The sequence below is a fragment of the Leptidea sinapis genome, chromosome 24, assembly GCF_905404315.1.
Source record: "Leptidea sinapis chromosome 24, ilLepSina1.1, whole genome shotgun sequence".
NCBI classification, from domain to species: Eukaryota; Metazoa; Arthropoda; class Insecta; order Lepidoptera; family Pieridae; genus Leptidea; species Leptidea sinapis.
Genome location: NC_066288.1, coordinates 10840204 through 10854563, shown reverse-complemented (window position 1 = coordinate 10854563; position 14360 = coordinate 10840204). Strand labels below are relative to the sequence as shown.

At 37.7% G+C, this 14360-nt stretch overlaps 1 protein-coding gene across 1 annotated transcript in view; it reads right to left on the bottom strand.

Moving 5' to 3' along the window:
• Positions 1-4709: 4709 nt before the first annotated feature.
• LOC126971901 (ras GTPase-activating protein raskol) overlaps positions 4710-14360 on the bottom strand; it is a 184980-nt gene continuing 175329 nt past the window's right edge. The window contains exons 6-12 of the mRNA XM_050818415.1: positions 13774-13843; positions 12157-12284; positions 10336-10479; positions 9190-9335; positions 7813-8058; positions 5961-6160; positions 4710-4853 (exon numbers count right to left, since the gene is read on the bottom strand). Of these exons, the coding sequence (XP_050674372.1) occupies positions 4710-4853; positions 5961-6160; positions 7813-8058; positions 9190-9335; positions 10336-10479; positions 12157-12284; positions 13774-13843 (1078 nt within the window). The remainder of the gene's footprint in view (positions 4854-5960; positions 6161-7812; positions 8059-9189; positions 9336-10335; positions 10480-12156; positions 12285-13773; positions 13844-14360) is intronic.

The window sequence follows — 14360 nt, the reverse complement described above, 5'->3', positions numbered from 1 at the left end:
GCTCTTGGTTGTTGTACTGTGAGCTGTATCTATCAGGATTAACATTTTGATTGACTGGACTCGAACCATATCCGTTCCTAGGAAGCGTCGCCGAGCGTGAATTGAAACTGGGTGACTTTGTAACTGCAACATAGGCCCCTTTGTATTTTGACTCTTCAGCGTTTGATTTAGATGGACTAATGTTGAATTGGACACCATTTTTGTTCATTATAGGTGAACTGTGGGCAAAGTTGCTATTGATGTTACCGTTCACAGTATTTTCAGCGTTTTGTTTCAATGGAGTACTGCAGGTGGGATCGTTGAATCTAGAAAATGATAAATAATTTATTTTAAGAATACCAATAAAATCTATAATGTATTAATGCTGCTCGTATTTTGGAATCAAGGAATTACACAGCATCAATGTTAGCACAGACGCGCTTTGTAACAGGGATGGAACCATGTCTAATAAATGACGTCAGCAAATAGTCATCAGATTGAAAATGTTAGTTTGATTTGTATATGATATAGTAAAATAGCCTGTCTCCATATCATTACATGGAGATTATAATAAAGGCCTGTGATAGGGTCCCGCACCGGTCATAAATTTTTGTTACAAATTTAATTTGTATGATTATTATTATTTTTGCCTATGATTAAAACATAATATGTAAATTCGGAAACAACTTTTTCTGTACAAATAAATGTATTTTTTACTCCCATGAGAGATCTTACCTAAATATATTGTCAGAGGGAAGGGCTGCCGGTCCATTATCATCGCCTGCTAATTTTTTGCTGAGCTCGTCCAGTATGTCAGATAGAGGATCCAGTTCCTGCAATGAGTAATAAAGCGTTTTACAGTTTGAGTACTAACAAACTATAGAATGAGCTTTCTTGTGCGGTGTTTCCAGGACGATACGACATCGGTACCTTTTTATGACAATAACGGACGAGACGACCAGACCGTCCAGCTAAAGGTAAGTGATACTCCCTCCCCATTATAATGTAGTGCCACTCAGGATTTTTGAAAAACATAAAAATTCTGAGCTGCACTACAATTGCGCTTGTCACCTTGAGACATAAGATGTTAAGTCTCATTTGCCCAGTAATTTCCCGACTACGGCGTCCTTGGCGCTTGACTGAAACACAACGATGCTAACACATTATTGCTTCACGTCAGAAAAAGACACCGTTCTGGTACCCATAATCTAGCCAGAATTCTGTACAAAGGAGCCTCCCACTGGTAAATGTCCTATTGCTTCACGGCAGAAAAAGACACCGTTGTGGTACCCATAATCTAGCCAGCATTCTGTACAAAGGAGCCTTCCACTGGTAAATGTCCTTAGTCGCCTTTTACGACACCCTTCACTTCCCTTTTCTTTTTATAACCCGGGGAAGCACAGGGCAAAACCTTCAAAACAAAGCGCGTAAAGTATTCTTAAAGGCAGGCAAAACTCCTCGGGAGTTTCAGGAGAGTTTCGGCGATGATTACTTAACCTCAGCTGAACCATAACCACATTAGTCCTCCTCTTTCATAAAATATAACTCATCATCACTTCAGCCGGAAAACGTCCACTGATGGACAAAGGCCTCCCCCAAAGTTCTCCACGACGATCGGTCCTGCGCTGCCCTTATCTAACCTATTTCACCAATCTTGACCAGATCATCGGTCGATCTTGTGGAGAGCCTACCAACACTGCGTCTTACGGTACGTGGTCGCCATTCGACGACTTTACCGCCCAAATAAAGATTCACAGCAGTTACATTTAACCAAATAATTCTGTGAATAATTCTCATAATTATGGATCATATTATTATCGCCTATACTGCTGTGGCTATTTTTTTTATGCGGTGTGATATGGACTAGCGTTCTTAGCCGCCGCGGGTCATTGCTAAGTTGCATTGTACCGTACAAGAGTAATAATAGATTCCACAGTTTTTAACTCCTATTCTCTTATCAAAAAACATTCACATTTACGTTACCAAAATAAGGTCATTATTCTTATTAATTAGTTCTGTTTACCTGGATCCTCCCGGGTGGTAGTTTCGGCAAGCTATCGACCAACAGGCCGTGCAACGTGGCCAGTTGTTTCCCGAGGTCAACATGGGGCGCCCACTCAGGGTCCACCTCCACCGTCCCCAGTTGAGACGCCTCCGAACCGTTGGAGCCCTGGGACGTGGAAGAGTTCCGCTTACTGTCCTGTACTTGTTGCCCTTGTTGGTCGTGAGGCCGGGTCTGCAAGCAGGTGTCGTGTTGGCTTTGGTTAATGCGAATTTTTTTTATGACAATAAGGGACGAGACGAGCAGGATGTTCAGCTGATGGTTATTGATACGACCTGCTCATTTCAATGTAATGCCGCTCAGGATTCTTGAAAAACCCAAAATTGTGAGCGGCACTACAATTGCACTCGTCACCTTGAGACATAAGATGTTAAGTCTCATTTGCCCAGTAATTTCACTAGCTACGGCGCCGTTCAGACCGAAACACAATAATGCTTCACATCACTGCTTCACGGCAGAAATACCCATACGCCGTTGTAGTACCCATTATCTAGCCGGCATCCTGTGCAAAGGAGCCCACCGCTGGTAAAAATATCACACCACATTGAAAATTTATTGAAGTGATAAATTTTTATAGGAGATTAAGTCGCTTCGTAACGTAACGCGTTACGGCGCCAGACTGTCTGGCTTCCCTATCTCTCACGCATACCGCAGCGGTAGGCAGGCTCCTCCTCTCTCACTCTAACCAATTGTTACTTTTATAGAATTAAATAATGGTATTAATAATATACAAACACAAAATTCTACTGTACATATTCAAGAATTGTAACTAATAATAAAATAGATTTTACCAACACTACAGATTTTATTAATAAATAACCTTTCATAGTTATAGCATACATAAAATTGAAGAAATAACCCAAGATTTTCTCAAGTTCAACAACTTCAATAATAAATAGTTCACTTTGGATTAGTTTAAGTTATCACATCTGTTGGGCGTCCGGAGACAGACACGTTTTTTTTATTTATCATTCAGACGTACTTTACAGCCTTTTATTTATTTAAAATATTAAAAATGATTTGTACTTTATTTCGGGTACAAGGAATTTATACATATTATTTTAAATTTATGTGCACGTACCGAAATAGCTCTCAAGAATGCTTTCATATTAGGCGCCTCTTGTTCCAGAAAGTCATTCAGGAACTCCATAAAGGCCTCCTTGCCCTGGAATCGCGTGAAGTTAGCCAATGTCTGCAGGGTCTTCGCGACCAGTGTTAAGTTCCGCGCCGCACGCTCGTTAGGGTATTCTGGAAATAAAACAATCTGATTAAGGAAGTGTGTAGTTCGAACTATTAAGAACCTTAATGATTTGAAACAATATGTTTTTTTTTAAAGTGATAATAACACACTTCTTGGATTAATTACACAAAATAATCCTGTAGATAAAGTCATAACCTGACAGTTGAACAAGACATACAAGATTTATGACCGATACGTCACTCTAACGGTTGGCTCAGTGGAAGAGCGCTCGCACAGAACGCGTGTTCGAGTCCCGCATCTTTCATGAATTTTGTTTTCAAATTTAATTTGAGTACTTCATGATTTTTCTCAAAAAAAAAATTGTGTGCACTTATATACGCACGCAAGAAGTTATACTTTCTTTGGCGAAAAAAAAAATCAAAATTCTTAAAAGTTTTTATTGCTCGTGCTTTTTTACGTTAGTAGAAAGATTAATATTGTAATAAAAAGGTATTTAATACATCTAATGAAACTATAATATATTTTTTTTTATGAAAATATGGGACGAGACGAGCAGTGCCGCTCCGGATTATTGAAATGCCCAAAAATTCTGAGCGCCACTACAATTGCGCTCGTCACCTTGAGACATAAGATGTTTAGTCTCATTTGCCCAGTAATTTCACTAGCTACGGCGCCTTTCAGACCGAAACAGTAATGTTTACACATTACTGCTTTACGGCAGAAATAGGCGCCGTTGTGGTACCCATAATCTAGCGGGCATCCTGTGTAAAGGAGCCTCCCACTGGCTTACCATATTACCGCATACTTTAGTTGGATAACGTTTATTTTTGGTTGATAAATCAACATATTCGGCTAAATCTATAATATATAATAAAATAGTATATAAATAAAAATCTCACCATGAGTTATTCCAAATAGGCTTGGTGATAGAATAGCAGGACACAAGAATCTTAAAAATATAGAGGCGCTGATTAGATTGTCGGATATATCTTCACGACCCATCGATGTCAATCTGAAAAATAAATACATTATGTATACCTATAGAGAAGTACCAATGGATGCTATTTAAAGATTTAATGAATTTTGTTTGAATTAAATGAATTTATAAACTGGCAATATTCGCTGTATTACGAAAAATTTATCCATTTGAAAGTATGTCTAAAATTATTTGAAAATGTCACTCATTATAGGAAAATGTCCTAAGGGTTCTTTAGATCCAGATATTCAGATAATTTATAGTACCCTTTTGTATATTACTTTTTCTTCAGCACTGGTTTATATTCATTTAAAGGTAAGTTCTGTACGTTAACAGGGACCTTATTATTTTTACGTATACATAGACCTCTTATTGAATTTGTGACTTCTTGAAGTCGAGTTACATGACCAGCGTCAGCTGTATAGCTACAGATAAACTGCTATTTCACCCATCCAAAAAGTATCAAACTATTTATTTTATTAATGATTTATTTATCGCGTCGCGGCGGTCACGGCGTCGCGGAGAGCGGCCTGCTGGCGGCGCAGGGCGGCGCTACTGCCCGCGCGCAGCGGGTCTACCTCGCACTCCGTCGCACTGGGGCCGGCGGCCGCGCACACCGCCTCGCCTAGAGTGTCCTGACAATAAATACCTCTCCCTGAAGGTAGCGAAGCAGTCTCTGAGCGGCGGCGGGAAGCGAGGAGCGGACGTGGAGATGGCGCGCCACGCGGCGGTCACGGCGTCGCGGAGAGCGGCCTGCTGGCGGCGCAGGGCGGCGCTACTGCCCGCGCGCAGCGGGTCTACCTCGCACTCCGTCGCACTGGGGCCGGCGGCCGCGCACACCGCCTCGCCTAGAGTGTCCTGACAATAAATTCAATCATTTTAATCACTATAGAGATGTCGCTTCAATTTAACACAGGGAGTGTTCCGGAGAGCTGTTTCACCAGATTCCTGCCACCGAATTCCACCTTCATACGACACGCCAAAAATTAGGTTATCATCCTCACCAGTGCGGTTTCTTCATGGAACTTTCGTTCACGCACGACAAATGAGCTTTCTTGTGCGGTGTTTCCGGGACGATACGACATGGGTACCTTTAAAAATAGGCGCGTACACCTTTCTTAAGGCCGGTAACGCTCTTGTGATTCCTCTGGTGTTGCATGAAATGTTGCTGTGGGCGACGGTGATCACTTAACACCAGGTGACCCGCACGCTTGTTTATCCTCCTTTTCCATAAAAGAAAAATGCAAGAGACAAAAAAGAACATGACAGATTTTTGTGGATGGACAAACGATACAGTAGAAATTGAAGCAAAATATAGTTGGAAGATGGAACAAACGGATCCAACTACAGAAACAAAAACTTACAATAACCTACTCATAAAAACGTATGATAATTATAAATTACTACATTTTAATTTTCAAATAATATCTCTAATTATATTAAATTTCTCTACATGTTCCATCAGGAGCTTATCGACATTGTCTTTGGGCCTTCAATAGTTAAATCATAACGATCTTAATAATCATTTTATTAATTGAAAAGTTTCAATTATTATATAATTATTAATATGAATAGTAAACGTTCAACGACATTTTTATTAGTACAACTCTTAAAAATTTGGTCAATTAAAAAGTTGGTTTGAAATTTAATATAGTATTTCTTCGTCATATAGGTACATTATATAACCCATGATAGACCAATAATGAAAGTAAACTATAGGAAAATAGATTGTTTATTCTAACCTGTAAGTACTGATCACCAACGAGTTTTAAATATGCTTCCATGCTCTTGGTGGCGAGTGAGTTTCCTCGGAATGTGAGCGAATGGTCACCAGTTCTTCGCACGTCTAATGCGACGACATCAGCCAGGTATCTCGGGGCCAATCCAGCGCCAGCCATACAAAGCACTAATGCACATCCTATATCTTCTTTAGCTTTTACGCCTGAAATTAAAAAACAATTCATATAATTAAAATGTAAGAAAGGAAATATAAAACTACTTTTACTGCATTACTACTAATAACTTTTCATATTTTTTTATGACAATAACAACAAGAGACCAGCAGGACGTTCAGCTGATGGTAATTGATATGCCCTGCCCCATAACAATGCAGTGCCGCTCAAGATTCTTGAAAAACCCAAAAATTCTGAGGGGCACTACAGTTGCGCTCGTCACCTTGAAACATAAAATGTTAAGTCTCATTTGCCCAGTAATTTCACTAGCTACGGCGCCCTTCCGACCAAAAAACAATAATGCTTACACATTACTGCTTCATGGCAGTAAAAGGCACCGTTGTGGTACCCATAATCTAGTTACCATCCTTTGCAAAAGAGCCTCCCGCTGGTAAATGTCTTACGACACCCTTGGGCCAGGGACTTCCCTATTCTTTTTATGCCCCAAGGAAGCACAGAGGTATTTTCATTTTGTACTTAGGTACATATACACTATTTTTAAATATTACATAAATATTATAAACGAAGGATAAAATTTTGTGATTGTACGTAAATAATATGAATTCGTTTATTAAGGTAGAAGAACTATTAGATGTTGACCAAACCTTGACCAAAATTGGTTCAAAATTTAAAACAATGGGTTTTATCAAGGCTCCACCTCTACCATAAACTTGTAATAGATTGTCGAAATTCAAGGTAATGTCACTTGTTATATTGTCATTATGTATTTATCATTGAACACAACAAGGCTGTGAGATACCATTGTATTGCAGGACATAAGCTCAACATAAGTGTATTTTTATCAATGATTTTAGAATAAATAAAAACTGTTAATATGACTTGTGAACTAGTGTCACTACTTGAACAATGTTGGCCACGATTTATTAAGGTGTATAAAAAATATTAGAATTCTACTTGATTGATTTACATTATCAAAAGAGAAATGGAAAACCCCGTAGTAGGTAATTACTCAAATTAAGTGATCCCGTGAATTTAACTGATTTTTTAAATAAGAATACTTTAAATATTAAGTTATTTGTTAAATAAAGGATGTAATAATTGCAAAATAAAATAATATCGAGCAAAGGAAGCTTTTTAACGCTTTTGTCCCGCGGTCAAATCCGCCTCGGTACCGCTATTTTTCTATCTGGACACAAGAAGAGTATTCGGTACTCGCTTCTCGCTCTTATTACATAATAAAATAAGGTATAGATACGTCCCAGACATTGGTATCTTTGCTTCAATTATATAGTGTCAGTCAGCGCGAGGCCAAACAAACATCCCCGCCTCAACCTACTAACTGTTGCATCACCGGTCAACACCCCGTTTAATATAGGCGCAAGCACTGACGCAATTTGTCCGTCTGTCCAGCTTCCTACTTGCGCGCCCTTGGATATGGTTCATGTGAAGGCACATGCTTATTATAGTTAAGTTTACTAGATAATACGGCTCGAAGGACCAATGTTCGAAACTGGGGTAAATTATAAAGATATAATAAGCATAATTATTTATTAAAATTAGAACCTACCATTGACTAAACTAATGAGGTGAGATGCTAACTAACTCAAGTTAATATATTGAAGTATAATAGAAAATACAACATCACAAGAAAATTCAAGAAGAACAAGAAAAGAGTACTCACCAATTACAGGCTCCAGATACTCGCAGAGGCGGCGGTAGTTCTTCTTGAGGTAGTCGAGGAAGCGCGCATAATTGTCGAGCGGCAGGACGTCGACGCACTGGTAGCGGCACTTGATGCGCAGAGCGGGAGCAGCGGCAGGCGCGGGCGCGCGGGGAGGGGACTGCGGCTTGTCTCCCTCGCTCAGCGGGTACCAGCGCTCGTTGAGGTAGCGAGACGACACGTCGTCCACCGGGATACGAACTGTGCCTGTACGCAAACAAAGTCATTTATTGAAGGCGTTATCTTGCTGAAATCTATCATTAATAATTATTCAGATGGTGTGAGCCTTCTTGAGTGCATGAGTCTCGTGCCAGTATTTGTGCCTCGTGTAGAGGCGAATCACGTGTCGAATTGATTGAAGACAAATCTTGGCGGAATTTGCACTCAAGAAGGCTCACATTTGAACAAAGTCATCATAAATAGCATTGTGTTGGTAATAAATGGTGAAAATAGGAGACCTGACTTTAATAATATGCCAATAAGTGGCCGGATGGAAACGAATGGCCGGTGGGGCAATAGTCTTCGAAAAGCAACCGCATATCGGAAGACGCAGTGGTGGTAGGCCCCTCACAAAATGGACCGACGATGCGGTCAAGATACTTTGAGGGAGGCCTTTGTCCAACAGTGGACGTCTTCCGGCTGATGATGAAGTAGATGTAGAAATCAACTTGGTCGTAAATCGATACTATAAATAATAATTAATACGTAGCGTAACGCGATAAGACCCCCATTACATCGCACTCATTGCCAGGATATTTAAAGATCAGGGCCACCTACAAATCACAGTCAAATTGTTAAATGTTTCGGATACAACAGTAGCACCGTGTAATACCCCGGAAAAGGCGCTGCAAAACATTTCTCTGGCTTTGATTGTTTTAACATATCTGATGCGGAGACATAATTTTGTTGTATTGTAATAAAACATTAATAAAAAGTATGATAATTCAAACAAAAGTAGTTTCTTTTGTTTAAAATCTAGTTGTGAGGTGATAAATTCTTATGAGAGGGTAAACGGTCATAACGTAACGCGTTACGCCCCCAGTCTGTCGGGCTTCCCTTTCTCTCACGCATACGGCAACGGTAGGCGGGCCCCTCCTCTCTTACTCTACTTGCTTGTGCTATTACTTACCTATTGTTATTTTTATACGATAAAATAATACACATACATAAAATTCTAATAATCATTATTATATTGATATACATAAAATAACAATTTCAATATTAAATAGTGTGACTTAGATTGGTTTCAGTTATCACTTTTGTCGAACCTAGAGAGGAATCATAAGAGCTATAAAATATTTAAAGATGTCCGTCCTCCGCGGCGTGGGAGGTACGTACCAACAAGTGCGTGCTTGTCTCGCTTGCGTGCGCGTCGCTCGGGCTCGCGGTACACGTTCACATGGATCGCTCGCACCGCTTCCAGGTTGCTGAACTCATACACCTCGCCCCAGAAGCACAGCTCCGTCTTCAGTTTTGATGAAGACCTGCGAAATATAAAAACAATAAATAAGTAAAAAAAAATGTATTTTTATTGCGTTCAAAACTGATCGCGCCGATCTTAATACCAACAAAACTCTTCATATTCTCCAATATACGATAGTTGAAGAATAATTTAAGAGAACTTATGAGTAAATTAATTTATAAATTTGGTTTGAAATGGAAATTTATGCCCTTCCTGAACCACAAAAAAAATTAAAAAATTCATTAAAAACAACACAGACTCAAGTTCCGTTTGTTCCGGTACCTAGTTATTTAATTAAGTAAATAACGAAATATTTAATTAGTTTTAAGAAAACTTAGTTACATTAATTATCTATTATTAATATAGTATTGCTATAATCGAGTAACAATTCTATACCTAAAAACAATTACAAATATTAATTTTATTAAATAGTTATTTAGTGTCGTTTAAGACTTATAGTAGCAACTGTTTATGACATAATAAATAAAATAAAATACAAATAGCACTTAGATATATATAACGCATAAAAAAAATTAACAAAAAAAAACAACCGACTTCAAAAACACTATTCCAAAACAGTAGATCATATATATATATATGCACTAAAAAGTATAAAAATAATTGCGTATTTTTATACCATCTAGTTATTTAATCTTAGTCTAGCAACGATTATTGTTATTTTTGGAATCGGTGTCCTCCAGCCGCGGCCCGCTCGTCACGTCGCGCGTGCGATTCAAGCAAATCTCACCTATAACTATGTATGTAGTTACAAACCTACCTTGGCTGACACCGACTCGTGTACCGACTGATGTAATTTTTTCACAATTTGAATAGGTATATATTTTTAACCATTCATTTTTTGATAAAAACAGTTATCGTACCCATTAGAAAGAAGAGTTAGTATGGGGTGAAGAGCACCACAAAGCAAGCATGGGATGCTACATTAACGGCGAAGTAATAAATAATAAATTTACTAGTTGTATTTTTTCTCAGTGTATTATACTTAAGGATGGTTTACATACCTCGCGTACAAAGTATCGTCAAGCAATATCTCGCAGTAGTATCGCTTTTTTGGCGGAATTGCTTTCGCCTCCAGTAACCACAGTTTGACGGTTCGCTCGCATCGCCGTGTCCGGATCTCGTCAGGGCGCGCTGCTTGTCGTAAACTGAAAATATTTTATATTATGTTTATTTATTATATATATATATAATATTGAATGTGCTTCCGTGGATAATTAATAATTCCGGCGCTCTAAGGTTGCGATCTACAGAGAGTAGTCAGACTTTGTATTTATAAAAATCGCTTTGAGTGCGAGCTAAGCTTAAGGCTAAGTCCAGCATAATGGCGACTTAGAAAAAACTCAGACTATAAGCCGAACAAATAGGAGATCAACAAATCCTTGCGTCATCACTACAGCCGTTATTTGACGTTTTAAAAATCCCGTCTAATACACGCATTGGTTTAGTCAGGTGTTTGTTACCTGTAAATCTATGACACTTATTTAAATAAAACTAAAAACCAAATGAGCTTGAGATACTGTTATAATTTAGTATACATTCTACTGTAAAAGGTTTTTTATTAATAGTCATTTGTTTGACAATGTATTGTGTTTAATGAAACGCGAGCTATACTTATCTATTGAGTTGTCTTAACTTAAGCTCAACATAATGTTGGCTGTCAAATGACTATAAATACCAAATCAAAGGTCGCTTTGCTTAAACTCAACTGAGTTTTACATGAGTAACGTATATACGACATAGTCTCTATAGATCTCAGCCTAAGTCCAAAAAGTGTCACCATTAGCACTTTTTTTTATAAAAATAAAGGACGAGACGGGCAGGACATAATCGATACGCCCTGCATAGTACAGGATTCTTGAAAAACCCAAACACTCTGAGCGGCACTACAATTGCGCTCGTCACCTTGAGACATAAGATGTTAAGTCTCATTTGCCCAGTAATTTCACTAGCTACGGCGCGGCGCCCTTCAGACCGAAACACAATAATGCTTATACATTACTTCTTCACGGCAGAAATAGGTACTTAGAATTTAGCTAGGTGCTGTGAAGCAGTACTATGCATGCATTATTATTTTTAGATTTGAAGGGCGCAATAGCTAGTGTAATTACTGGACTTATGACGCTTAACATCGTATGACTTACAGAGATGAGTGCAAATGTAATACAGCTGAGAATTTTGGATTAAATTAAGAATCCATCAAATTTTGAAAACTTCCTGCGAGTCTTTCAAATGTCGTTGACGCGCAACACCGAATCAGATAACGTTCTAGGGATATGATAGGAGAATACATAAAGCAAAAAGTGGATAGGATCGGAACCGCAGAATCACGTCTCATCAGATGAACGTCTTCTTGCTCGAGGCATGCTTTATTACCCTATTGCAGTGGGGCGTTCCCAACACCGACGAGTGTAATCACTCAGAAGATTGGCATCCTCATGTGTCCTCAAATAATGTATATCTGTGTATGACTACTTTATTTGTAGATTTCAAAGCAGTTTTTGTTACGTTACATTATACAAAAGTAAGCCTGTATAAGTAATTTACCCACCCAACTATATGAACAGCTTCCTGACAAATTATCTTGATCCTAGGCATAGCTTGTACTATGGGTGAAGAACAATAATATATTTACATACTTAAACATACATAAATAGATGTAAGCATCCACGACTCGGAAACAAACGTCATCATCATATAAATATTTGACACCAGGACCTCACGTTTAGTGGGCTATCAACTATCCACTGTGCTATTGAATCTATGGGTCCGCTATAATCCTAGAAAAGGTGATGAGCATAGGGTCAAGTTTTGAAGATACATACCTATATATCCATCTATCTCTCTCTTTCCTTGAAGCGCACGCGAAGTACCGCGGCGCACGATTCTCTGCGCTCAAAGCGAAGCAGTGGGGCCTTCCCAACACCGACGAGTGTAAGGCACGAATATCCACCTGTAAATATTAAAATAACGGTTAATTTTATCGATATGCCTTAGACCTGAAAAATACCGGCGCAAGAACCTCAACGGGCATATTTTAGATATTTAATAAAGTAACGTTATAATATATTACGTACGACGACACCAAAGTTTTAAACAATTCTTTTGAATTTCGTAAAAACTAAAGTAGATACTCGTAAAGTCCTTAACAGATGAGCACTTGAACATTTGGATGCTCTTCGAATTAATTACAGTTCGCGACACGAATTATGACGTAACCATGGATAGCACTTACAGAAATTGTTGAGAGAATTTACACTGAATTACAAATTGCGTGAAAGTAAACGATAGATGAATGACGCAATGATAAAGCGAGTGTGTGTACTCTGCAGTCTGCACTCCAGTTGAGCCTTGAAAATATACGTAGTATATTGACAGACACGAAAATAGAATGTGGCATTCAGACACTCAGAAAAAGTCATGTAATACCAAAATCTCTATTTACAATACGATCTTAGTGATAGTAAAAGTGTAAAAGTAAAAATATCTCTAATTGAAAATTATTAAAGTATTTTTGTAATTAAAATTTAAGGGGCTAATATACACATAAAATTATGTAATAACTCTTATTGAAAATAGTTCGTTTCTTTTTAGGTATTTATGTAATTAAATTTTAAGCGGCTAACAAACACAGATAATCTTAAAATACATCATCTATAACAAATCATTCGTTAATTTTTTTTATATAATATATTATAATATGAAAAATTTGATGATAATATTATAAACATGGACGGCCATACAAAAAATTTGTCATAAACTATTTGAATTAATTAAGGTATACCTGAGAATTAACGAAGAATATGCACAATGAAATTTTGCTTATGATTGATTTATTCGGATATATTATAACATTACCCGCGTTTATTTGCAAGGCTGCCTGACATTCGGAAACTTGACAGTGTTGTCAACAATATAGTCAACATTTTGCATATTCTTGGTTTATTCTCAGGTATAACTTTATACTAAGTATATTTGTAAAATCTATGTGTTCTTTGGGCATAAAGAAACGAATATTCATATTTAGAATACAAAAAATCTTGTTACATCACTATCAAGTATCAATCCAGAAATATACGATTCCTAACATCGTTAAAACACGTCAGACATGAACGCAACAATAAATCCAGAATAAGAGATGAGTAAAAACTTGAATGATGACTCAGATCGGGGGCATCATGTAATAGTCAAGTAATACTGTATTAAAAATCAACTTTAACATGCAAATTGGTTACTGAACTAGTGAGTGTAGCGTTATTAACCGACTTCAAAAGGAAGGAGCTTCTCAATTCTTTCAAATAATTATACCTAGATACTATCTTAATACCACTAATCAATATAGGCTTTTTTATTATACCGAAGGCATTTTTGTTTTTTTATTCCTATACTATCTAATACTCCGTATAAAATATCTAAGTAGATTTCAAATTTCAAAAACATACCTGATTTGGTGGTCCTAGGTCCATGGTAGATACGGCTGGAGAATGAGCTGATAGTAAGCTTTCATGAGATCTGTAAATAAAGAAATCATTTGTTCATTGGCTACTCCAATTGTACAATTACGGTTAATTAATTCATTAGTTTCAATGAAGTCCAGCTTTTAGTTAATACGTCTGGCTAGGCGAGGCTGCGTAATGATATTGACTAATATTGTGCAGTCACGATTCAGAACAATTAAATAAACAAAAACAATTAATAATTGTCTATCACAAATACTTATTGTTCATATATATGAGACGGTTGTCTATAGAGTGACGATACAAAATAAATAAATAGAATTAGATAATGTAGTTGATATCATCAAAATAAGTAATCATTTATCTTTAAGAATGCCAATTTATTATTAGTCTCAATACAATCATGGATCTAAAAATAAAGAGAAACCTCATGGTCACGCAGAGGGCAATGGGGAGGGCTATGCTCGGCTGTTTCACTGGGAGATCGAATCAGAAATGAGGAGGTCCGTAGAAGAATAAGAACCAAGTTACCGACATAAACCAAATGATTGCGAAACTGAAGTAGCAGTGGG